This window comes from Microtus ochrogaster, unplaced genomic scaffold (genome assembly GCF_000317375.1).
Source record: "Microtus ochrogaster isolate Prairie Vole_2 unplaced genomic scaffold, MicOch1.0 UNK11, whole genome shotgun sequence".
Lineage (NCBI taxonomy): Eukaryota > Metazoa > Chordata > Mammalia > Rodentia > Cricetidae > Microtus > Microtus ochrogaster.
Window position 1 is genome coordinate 4,105,805 of NW_004949109.1, and position 12,236 is coordinate 4,118,040.

General features: G+C 40.9%; 1 protein-coding gene across 1 annotated transcript in view; it reads left to right on the forward strand.

Annotated features, from left to right (window-relative positions):
* Positions 1-11,394, forward strand: part of Adamts6 (ADAM metallopeptidase with thrombospondin type 1 motif 6) — a 222,041-nt gene extending 210,647 nt beyond the window's left edge. Inside the window, exon 25 of the mRNA XM_026788997.1 lies at positions 8,316-11,394. Within this exon, the coding sequence (XP_026644798.1) occupies positions 8,316-8,425 (110 nt within the window). The 3' untranslated portion in view covers positions 8,426-11,394. The remainder of the gene's footprint in view (positions 1-8,315) is intronic.
* Positions 11,395-12,236: the final 842 nt, after the last annotated feature.

A 12,236-nucleotide genomic window follows, 5' to 3' on the forward strand; every position in this document is an offset into this window, starting at 1 on the left:
AACTCTCTTCTGTTAGGCTGTGGCACCCATCTCTTGGTTTTAAGAGATCTGCTTTTCTTTAGATTTGGAAGATGAGAGGCTGAGTGGGAGAGATGGTGAGACTAATCCATGAAACCACTCTGCATGTCTGACCCTCATTCTATTGTGTCACATACATAAACAGTCTTTCTGTATTACATAATATTATACAATCTTTGCAATAATCTTCTGAATCAAATTTATTGCTGATGAGGAAACTAAGGCATGGAGGCACAAAGGAAGATGGTAATTTGCTCAAACTTCAAGCCTAGGAAGTAGAACTCACCAAAGGCAGGGTTGAACCCAGGTTTGACAGAGCCTTGAAGCATGTCAATTTACACTATATTTACATACTATCTTTTTTCAGCCCCTGCTCACCTGGTATTCATGATCTTTCTGCCACAATCTTCCAAACTGAGATTGGAGGAGTATGCCTCTACTTCCAACTATTATTTTAATTTAAAAAAGAAAGGTAGAATGTGCTATGTGAAGCAGTTTATGAAGTCTAAGGGAGGCTGAAATGAAGATCAGTGCCTTCAACCTTTGGGGTCAAGGCAGCCTGCATAGACTAAGCTATCTGTGAGCCAAGTGTAATGTATCAGAAAAGTGAAGGCAGTATTTGACCCAAATCTTAAGTTGTCACTTATGTTATGTCTTAGTTATTGTTTCTATTGCTGTGAAGAGACACCATGATCATGACAGCTCTAAAAAAAAAAAAAAAAAAAAAAAAAAAAAACATTTAATTGGGGTGGCTTACAGTTGCAGACGTTTAGACCATTATCATCATGGTGGGACTTGACAGCATTTAGGTGCTAGAGAAGGAGCTGAGATTCTTCATCTTGATCTGCAAACAACAGGAAGTGACCTGTGACACTGGGCATAGCTTGAGCAAAAGAGACCTCAAAGCCCACCCTCACAGTGACACATTTCCTCCAACAAAACCACACCTCCTAGTAGCGCTACTCCCTTTGGGGGCCATTTTCTTTCAAACCATCATATTCACTCACAGAGAAGGGATGGGCAGATGCCATGGATGTCAAGAGAGGGTTTTTATACAAACATAATGACTTGGTTTGGGGGTCAAGTCAGAGAGGTAAAATGTGCATCATATAAAAATCAGAAGGACCAGTTTCTAGTTAATAAAGGAGAGTAGAAAGGACTGTACTTATCAGGAGAGTCAGCTCCCTTGACTCCCACTGAGAAGCTACTGGAAGACAGTTTAGTAGTTATGGGAGATCTCTTGGGATCTAAAACATAGCCCTATTTTGGATAAAATGGTCTGTAGTTAAAACCTTGAGAATTGTTTTAACTACCAAGGTTTAGTTAAGTTGCTCACCTACTCAATATTTTATTATGAAATTAATAAAATTTCAAGTATGCAACAAAGTTGAAAATATTTTTCATTGAACACCACCATATAGAGTAGAGTAAACTATTACATTAATAGCCTAGTAAACTTGCTTTATTTTAGATATAATCTATCCTTCGAGGTGATAAGGTTTTTTGGGGTTTTTGTTTGTAAAATTTTACATCCATGCACCTTGCCATCTCCCTACTGACCCTGCTTTCTCTCCTCCCCCACAAATCTCCCTCACACTCATGTCTATTTGTTTTGGTTTTGTGGCCCACTGAGATAATCAGGACCATATGTGTGACCATGGGTTTGGAACTCTCCACTGGAGCCTGGTCAGCTCAGCAGACAGTACATAACTACAGACAGTGTTTTTAAAGAACCTACTCTATTCATCCTGCCATCAGTCCATTTACTTTGCCAGACACTGAGACTATGGAAGGATACTACAAAGTTCTGCCCACAAAGAGAGCATAGCTTGGTAGGGACGGTGACATGAAGACTAACATGGTGAGCAGTGTTTTAGCAGAAATATAAAGAAGCTCCTCAGGTGCCCAGGGGAGTGTAATGAACAGAAGTGCAACTGGCACAGTGAACTGGAGCTAGGCATTGGAGGCTCTAACAGTTTACCGAGGAGATGCTGGGGTGTGGGGTATTCCTGGCTGAGGCAAGAATGTACAGTCACGATGGAATGTGAGTTAGATAAAGAATAAATAAACATACAGAGATGAAAAAGTGGAGGGAAGTTTAAGCCAGTCAAAGATAATAAGAGAGGGAATCAGAAACAGGGCATCAAGAAATTAAAATAGTGAAAGGAAATAGGAGAAGGAAAAGAGCAGTGCAGTTACTGTGGACAACATCTGCTTTCGTTCTTTTCTTTCTGAAAGCCTTCAGTGAAAGGTTAAAACTTCATAGGCAGGATCCTGACAGGCTTGACAGGCTGCCACTGTGAGGGTAACACCACATTGCTGCCAAGAGTGAATTATAGACAGTCTGGGTACCACTGCTTAAACTACAGAGTTTTTCAAGTGCAGCTGGCAGCTGGGACCAGCCCATTCGAGCTCACCTGAAATCCTATCTCCAAATACCATTCTACTCATTGTTCCTGCAGGTTCCAGTTTCTTCAGAGTTTATATGGGGCATCTTTTCGGCTTCTCAATAGCACACAGTGCTCTGTCATCTAGTGTTTGTTACTGACAAATAATGACTCATGGTGTACCATGAGCTAGTAATTAACCCAGAAAAGCTTGGGTAGTAAACATTGGTCTGCCAGCTTGAGATGACACGTGGTGGCTTTGCTGGGTCTCAGTTTCCCCCAGACACACTTCTCTGAGAAAGTCTGGCCACCTCCATAAATCTCATAACAAAATCTGTGACAAGTTGCTACAGAATTTAGTCCTTAACATGGAATTTAATGTAATGAAAATCAGTGAGAACAAGAAAAGTCATTTGAAGACTTCAATTTAAAGGAGATGGGGAAGGCCAAGATAGATTTTCTCCTTCATCACTTCAAGGAGCTCCAAGTCCATTTAGCATTCATTCATACTCCTGCCTGTTGACTTTAGAGGGAACTTGGATTTAAATTGGGATTACACCATCTTGAGGCTGAATGTGGATGATGTCCAGAGATAAGACTGAGGCAGGAGGAGGATAAAAAGCAATAGTCTGTGTTAATGTGAAGTCAGAGTGACCTGCGATGGCTGATGTCACTTTGCTTCAGGAGCTTGTTAGTTCATCCCTTGCAGCCTTAATGTACCCAAAGCCAAAGGCTCTAGTATAATCTTATCTGAAAAGTACACCAACACCAGCTCCGGCGCCACGTGTGCACACACCCCTGGGCTCTCTCATTTCTTGCTGGCCTCTCCATTTCCACAGATAAGTTGCTGATCATATTTTTAATCCAAAAGATAAGCCTCGGATGTTCAACTTATTTGCTATGCTCGTCTGAATCTCACAAGGAGCTTACAGTATAGAGGGGCTGCAGTCTGTCTATATTCATTCTGCCTTACTGTGTACGTGCTGAGCACGCCAACTTGCTTATGGAAACTTCTTTCACTGGGTATTCTAGCTCATCCCTGTGATACAAGTAGGCAAGGTCTGCAGTGTTTGATGAACTTAGTACAGGTGCATTATTGTCTGAGAAGCTGGTCTTATGTTACTTGAACCAGTCAGGCTTTACAATCATAATGAATCTGAATCCAGATGCTTCCTAAACCCATAGTCTTTGTTTAATTTTGAAAGCAGACCTTCTGGATCAGTGTTTTGAAAGATTAATGTAAAATACCCAGGAGAAACTCATTGCACCCCAATGATAAGTACATTCATAGATTTTCATTGAAGTTGGTTATCTAATTTTGTTATTCAAATCTATTAACATCTGTATTTCCAGAGTGTGTAGCAGGTTACTTAGAATTCTAATAGTAGATCTAGTTTATATAAAAAGAGTTTGGGAGCACTGAATGAGTTATTCTTACTGTAAATACTTCATGGCAGTATTTCTTCAAGACTGGGGTAAGGTGTAAAGAGAGGAGACAAATGTTTCCTATTAGTCACACAGTGAGGACCTCTCACTCTTCCAGTGTCCTGGGCAGAAATCAATAGAAAGAAGGTTTTCCTCCAAGAGCACACTTGGCTGGTACATGATGATAAAGGAGACAGAATCAGACTCCCTCATTTTAAACCCTCATCTTCTGCCTCTGCTTCTACTGTGTAAAGGCAACAGAAGAGTAGCCCTGCTAGCACATCTGCCTGTAGTGGAGAACTATGATAGTAAAGACCAAATCTTTAAACAGACCAAATACAGGAGACATTATGGCCTCCCCTGAACCCAAAGAAGCCATTTAATATTTTCCCTAGATCATTTATTTGCACATTATGTACTACATGATACAGCGAAACTTTTAAGTGAGAACTGAAGATCATCCAGAAATTAATAAACATTCCTGTTGTGATTTTTTTACATCAGTGGTGGGAAAATGTGATTTTGTTTCTTTGTTTATTTTTCAAAAAAGTCTGTCTTTCTGTGGTATAATCATGCCACTCCTGGGCTCCAAGCCAGCATATCACAGCAAGACTTGTTTGTACATCCATGGTATTGCAAACTCACAATAGCTAAGTGATGGAACCACCCTAGCTGTCCCACAGCAAAGGAATAGAGAAAAAGTAGACTTCTTAAATATATAAAGAAAAATAAATTTATTTCATGTGGAGGAAAATGGATGCAACTGGAAATAATCACATTAAGTGAATTAAACCAATCTCAGAAAGACAAATATCGTATGTTTTTCTCACTTGTAGTTTGCAAATTTCAAATAGGTACATAAAATAATTTATATGACATAAAAATAGAAGGAAAAATTTCTAGGAAAACAAAGGCAACTAATAGGAGGGGTAGTAAGATGGAGGGAGATAGAGAGGGTTCATGTTTAGTGCACGGTATATACTTGTGTGAAGATGTTCTTATGCAGCTCAGTGCAATGCACACTGAACACACAATGAAAATTGTTTTAAACTATGATAATTAGCTTATGATATATTAGCTCAAGATTAGATGACAAGAAACTGCTTCATAATTTTAACATATTTTGAGAATGAGGCAGACTAGTAAAAGGGGTAAGTTTTATAACTAAGACCTCTCAAATACATCAGGAATATGTCAGGGGAAGACAGTCTTCTCTTGCCAAATGAGAACAGCAGTGCTCAAGTAAAAATCGCCAGTACCTTTAGTCCTGGCGTAGAGATTTTGGAGAGTCTGTTCGGCTTTCTATTACAATGAGGCTTTAAAACTTCATATATCTCTCATTTGCTCATGTAAGTATGATGAGAAAAAGTTAAGAGGAACAATTCAGTCTACTGTGAGTGCAATGGCCTACAAATGGTCTCCTTTTCTCCCAAACATTTCCTCCTTCTCTAAGAAAGTAGGTCAAACTCTCAAATGTTAAGAGGACCTGAATGTGTTCTCCTCCAGACTGACCTGCCACTGTGTCAGCTGGGGTGGAGACTTCTGTAGGCAGACGCATTGTCATTTAAATTCCAAGAAGCGCCACAACAAGAGTGGCTTCACAGTCAGACAAACCTGAGGTTTGACCCCAGTCTTTATAGCCTTCCTAAGGACTAGCTCCATGACCCAGTGTGGGTTCCAAAACCCTTTTGAGCTTAATCTTTGCTGTCTATGTAAAGCTGACATTTCAAGTACTGGAAAGCAGTAAATATAAAAGTATAATGCTGCCTGAGGTTCTGCCTGACATAAAGGAAGTTCTTGATAAATTACACTTTTTAATGCTGTCACTAAATTAAGCTTTTGTGGCATTAAAAGACTGAGCAAATAAAAAGCCTAGTTGTGGCTGAGCTTTGGTGATCACACTTGTATCAATCCAAATATGCAATGAACTGATTTTTCTAGCCACATCAGTTCCTAGAAGACAAAACCAAAGAGTAGGAACTGAATCTTCCACCTGGCCATGCTTAGGGGCTCCACACAGCGACAATGTCCTGCATTGCCTAGGTACCTCATCAAGGTCTGCGATCTGAGTCTAGGCCACCATCCTCATCACTTGCCCAGGCCTGTCCTGGCGCTTGGCTGCTGGCCCCATCATGATCTGCCTGCTTTGTTTAATAGCTTTCTGTTAATTTGCCTTCTGCATAAATATGTAGCCTTTTCTGGCAGCCGGTCCTCACCTGACAGATCTCAGAGAAATGATGGATGATGGCTGCTGTCAGAGGCTAGTGAGAGGGGACAAACTGTGTGCTTGCTGGGCTGGATGCCTTGGCCAGTGTTTTCCATTGTATGCATTGCTTTACACATACCTTGCCAACGGAGCAAGGCTTGTCTTGCTCTTCATTTCTGAGCTATAGCGCTGAGGTATGTAACAAAGGCCATGTGGATGTTGAAAGTGACAGAACAAGTGCTCAGCCCCTCCTCTCACTGTGTGCTCACTCAGAATCAGCAACTGCCTTGCCAACCTTGATCCTGCTTCTAGGGCCCGATGAGTTTCCACTCCCAAGCAAGTTAGCTGAGAACTAACTTAGCAAGGGTATTAGGAAGTTCAGAGGAACAGGCACCCTGGACTAGCACCCACCCACACTCCCACCCCCTGCTGACTGGGTACAATGCAAGGCTTCAGCTTACAGAAGAAGGTCCAAAGTCGAGCACCCACCAGTGGAAAAATCCTCTACTGTTTATTTTTTAGTTAGGTAAAGACAGAAGAGTTTACAAATATCCAATTTTATTCATTATGCATTTTAAATCAGTTCATAGAGTCTAAATCTAAGGATTAAAGCATCTGTGAATTTACTCATACTTTGCTCAACTCACAGTTTTCCCAGTCTAGCAACTCTTCCAAAATGGAGTGGTAATTCTTCCAATAAAGTTGTAGCCCAAAGAATACTGCGCTCTGTTGGGTCTCCAAGCTGATTTGTGTGTTTGGGGCAATATTTCTGAGTAGTAATCAAAATACTGTGTCTTCATTGAGTTTAGCAGGTAATCTTTCACTTCCTTTCCAAAATCAGGCAGAAAGACCCTAGCAACTGCCAGTAACAGTAGCAGAAATTCCATCTCCTGCTCTGTTTGTCTCCACGCTACAGAGCAGATGTGTCAAAGAGTCTATCATCTAGTTTTCTTTTTAGTGTAAAGTTTAAAGACATTTTAATGCCCCTCCATACCATTTCAACCCAAATTTAAATTTACTGAGATTTTGAATATAAAATTTTCTGATCAAATATCTAAATATTGTTCTCTTTTGTATTTACTCTTGAGTAGGGGAGCTAGACAGTGGCAGAGTTTATAGTTTTAGATTTCAGGGCTCCTGTTTCAAATTGTAAGACTTGCTGAAAGAGCCTTTAAACTGAGGGCATGAGACAACACCTCACTCTTTAAGAGGAGCTGGGAGTGCTCCCCTTATTTTATACTCAGTTCTCCATACTTATCACATACAATAGATCTTTGCAATTTGGGCAGATTTCTGAAACCAAGACAAAAGAAACAAACAACAAAAGTTATTGTTACGTTGGACTGTACTCAGGCCTTCATGAGTCTAACTTGCCTTAAGTGGTTTCCCAAGCTGCTGCAGTAAAATCAGGTGGAGAAATGAGAAATACTGTGTTGACAAATATTTTTAAATCCCCCAATAAAATGACCATAATGCTAGAGAGGGGTCAGTTTTTGCAGCAGGGTGGTGGACTGATGGAAGAGAAAGGTGTGACTCCTAGTCATGGAGGCCCTGTGAGCAGTTCACTGCTGCGACCAGCCCCGATGGGGCGCGGAAAAGTCATTCATTCCCTCTGGTTCAGAAATTACAGACTGCAACTGTGGTAGGTCCAGTACTGAGGAGAAAACACACACAGGAACAAGGAAGTCCATGTCTCACTTCCAAATTAAGAAAAGCCATTCCTACATGTTTCCGTAGCCCACAGACTGCTGCCCTTTGGGGCCAACCCCTCCCAGCTTTCCTCTTTGTCTAGTGGAGTTACCGAAGCTCGGCCACTGCCAGCAGTTCTTTTCATGCAGGGATTCTTGTGAGACATGTGGACTTTGGTATCAGATAATGCAACTCATGTTTGATTTTGGATAACCTTACATGTTGAATAAAAACCTTGAGAAAGGAGCAATAAAAGCACTGTAAGAAAAATGACTCATGTTTCCAAGATGTCTAAAGTGATCACTCATCCCAACAAACAGTAATTCTTTCAAGACACAGTGGGCATGTACCACACTTATAAAAGTCTGGAAGAAAAGCCTTGCATTTTTTAATTGTGTTAAAATATATCAAAAGAATGTTTTTGGTATGCTGTTCCAGACAGTGTGCTTAAAAACAGAAACAAGATAAAAAAATCACATGGACATACAAGTGAAGGAGGATTGGCCAGAGAGATCCCCACTAACAGGGCAGGCGTATCAGCTTGTTTATGTGACTCTAATTGTTTTCCACTTTCTGCCCCTATCTGTTAGAGTGCAAAGATGTGAACAAAGTGGCTTATTGCCCACTGGTGCTGAAGTTCAAATTCTGTAGCCGAGCATACTTCAGACAGATGTGTTGTAAGACCTGCCAAGGACACTGACCCACGGAAGCCAGCGAGTCCTGTCATCTCATCGTGGAAATGCGCCCATCAGAGAGAGCCGCCCAGAGGATGAGGACTGATGTCCTCACAAAGCATTACCCTGTGGAAGATGTAACCACTGGTCAGCACCAGCTGACAGGATTTCAATATTATTTTTACTTCTGTGAAGTGGGATTTGTTGATCCAAAGTGCTGGACACGCTATTAGGAGGGAATGCCAGATCTGAGAGATCCAAACAACACAGGGAGACTCGCTCACTGTGGAACGTTTGTGTTCTTTCAAGTAAATCTAATAGCCTGTTTACCTCCTTGGACCATTAAGATAATTTTTATTATGGACTTAGCAATGACACTGAATCCATTTGTATTTAAGACTGTTTAAATGTAGTTAGTATGACTTGGTCAACGATGGAAGTAGGAGAGATTCAGAATTCTTAAGTCATAGCTTAAAAATATTTACGATACTTTATCTCACCACAGTAGCAGCACAATTTAAATTATAAAATGGGCTTTGAACTGTAATTTAAGAAAAAATTATAAATCAAAAGTAATGAAAGTTTGTGTTATTTTTCTTTATCCCACTTAATTTCCTTAGGAATAACCCCCTGTTCTGAACACTGCTGTGAGCCATGTATAAAACTCTATTAAACTGAACAGCGAGGGACTTGGTTTGAAGCCGTGCAGCAACCGCTGCAGCTGGACAAGTCTATAAATTCAGTGCTAAGAAACTGTGGCCAACTTGCCATTGTGCAAGTGAAGCTGAGATTTCCATTAAAACTTTAAGAGAAAAACATTTCAATTTCATGCAGCAGCCAGACCTAGGGTATGGCAAAGCCTGAAGTACCAGGCCCTTTGCAGCCATCACACAGGATGCTGTACTTTTTGTTTGAGTCACCGTGACTCCTTAGTGTTTACATCCCCACCAGTCACAGACCAGCTCCTGCCCTGTTGGACTGTTGCACGCATGCTAAGCTTCTGGAGATGATGCCATGCAAAAGATAAAGTCTGGCTTGCTAAAGTCAAGTGGCCCTTTTGCAATTTGCTGACAATACGATGGGTTCCAGATGTCCCTTCTTTGATATGGTGGAAGGGCATTTATTTATAAGAGAGCAAGTGTGTACGTGTGGATATGTGCGTGTGTGCAGGTGCGCCTGAGTGTGGGGACAGATGAGTTTGCTTGCATATAAATGTGCTATTTCTGCGCATTTTAAAGTAGGGAAGGATAACAGCCAAAGAAGAAAAGCTCATGCAGAGAGAACACAAAGTATAAGTTAATAGTCACTCAACCAAGTAATTTTTATGGGTGTTCTGGATGGCAATTAAATGTGAAACCTGGTTTCCTGGGCAACCCTAAAATCACATATTACTGAACAGAGCTGACTGGCTTAGGTCTTCTCATCTTCAGGCTTCACAACTTGTCTTCAAAAGACTCTACAACTAGATTTTTTTAAGGGTACTTGTTTATATTAATACTTTGTACTTGAACACTTGTGGCTTGCGGTAGGTCTTTGGTGGCTGTGATTTGTGTCTTGTACACCTCCTTGGTCCTTCATGTATGTGCACATATGTGCCCCAAGCATAGACCATCATCTAAAACACCGACTAAATGGCTACTTTGTAACGAAGAGAATATTCTCACTTAAGACCATGTCTCATTTATATCTACCACTGTGCTCTGAAGTTACACTTGAGTGTGTCACATATGTGGTGACTTTAGAAGAAACGCTGTCACCAAAAGCCTCCTCAGCTTCTGGCTTGCTGTGTCCAGCTGGGCTGGATACTACCCCACCCTCCAGAGTAACCAGCCACATATCATTCCCTGCTTCTCTCTCAATACCATCCCCAAGTTTTCCAGAGGAGGCTTTCAAGGAAACAAAAAGTATTGCCAAGACCTCCATCTGACTGCCCTGAGAAGACCACCCCAAGTGTCAGCATAGTCCTTCCGTTAAAGGAAGGCAGCTCACGGAAGCCTGGCCTAGACTTGAATCCCCTTGGTCCTTTTCAAAGGACAGTTGACTTGGTGCTATTGTGCCCTGGTAAAGTAAGGAAGACTGGGTGATTGCTGAGGCAGTTTAGACATAGGCTTGCTATCCACATCAGATTGCTACCAACATAAACATTAGTTCACACTTTTATCTCAAGAAGATTTCTTACAGTACTTGTAAAAAGCTGTATTTACCTCACTTGGAAGCTAACATCACAAGGGCTGTCCCTAGGTACTGTGCAGCGCCTGCTTCAGCTGCTGCTAATGGAAGAGATCAACCCGTGTTCTCTCCAGAAGTGTACCAGCACTGAGGGCAGGCTGCTTCCACGGGCAGCACAGCCTCCCACAAGGGAACAAAGTATGAATATATCAGGACTCAGTATTTTCAGTTAGACCCTGGATTTAAATCTGAGCAGGTTAAACAAATAAAAAAGCATATCCCATAACACATCACAACACCGAAGTTGCTGCAGCCACTCACGTGGCCGCACAAGTCTCTGTTCTCCATGGTAACAGAAGGATCTCAGTGGAGGCTGAACTGCTCTGGCAGGCACTCCAAAAGTTGTGAGCTATATTGACTACTTAGGGTACAAGAGTACCCATGGCTGGGAGCAGTGTCTGCCACTGGTATAATGGCCTACCCCCAGAAGAACGTTAAATGTACCCAAATGATTGAACCCCTGAAGACAGGTATGGTTTCCCAGTAGTCCATTTCATTAGGAATTTATGTATTTGAGTGAATGTTTTATAGGTATCCTTAATAATACAGAACAAAATTACCTTTGTATCATTGTGATTAGTTGTTGCTTATTATTTTATACTCAGTATTAATGTTGTACACTGTTGCTTTTTTTGCTTTTGTAAATTATATTCTAATTTATTGCCATGTTCCCTAACACCTGTCCTTACTTATCCCCCTGCTTGGAATGAGAATGAAAGTCATTTAACACTTGATGGAGTGAAATTTCATACCAGGCACAGATTTTTTTTTAACATAGATAATTCAGTAAATAATAAAATAAAATTTCAGCTTGTAAAAATGATGCAGATGAAACTGTCTATTTCTTGAAAAGCTGGTGTTACATTTGAAGCAGAAAACGCCTAGTACCTTTGGCTACGATCCCTAGCTTAAGTTTACCCAGGCAGCGCCATGACGTAGGTGTTTACGGTAAGAACTGTTGCTAGTCAAAGCTTACCAGGCAGTGCCATGATGGAGGTTTTTATAGTAGTCTTATCACGCCCTTGGGGATTGCATCTGTCTGAATGTATTAGCTCTAATAAACACAGTGGCTTCAAGATTTCCAGTGGGCTACCCTTGCAGAATAGCTAACCACCCACCAGCCCATTATTCTAAAGCTAATAGGAACCCATGGCCACTGCCACGCACCTTCTTTCACCCATTACACATTTTCTCTCCTCCCCTATAAATTATTCGTGTTATTAAAGATACATGATGTTTCACTGTGGAAAGAGTACTAAACAGTGAACTCATACTTGAAGGATTGTTCTATGATATGTCCATTGGGTGCATAGAAACATAATGGGCACACCTTTTCATCTTCAGACATTTCCCCTTAGGCTGACGATAATACAGAAAAATGTGACCCTATTTAATGTTTTCTTAATAATAACCTCATCTGTTAACTAAGAAGATGTGAATTTTTTTTAACATGATGGTGTTTTTTACTCCACCATCCCCTGTTCCATACATACAAATGTAATATTGAACATTAAAATTAACTAGGCCAGACATGGTAGTATATATCATCACAGCACTTGGTAGGTGGAGGCATGAAGCTAGCCCTTTTTATATATCAAGACCCTGTCT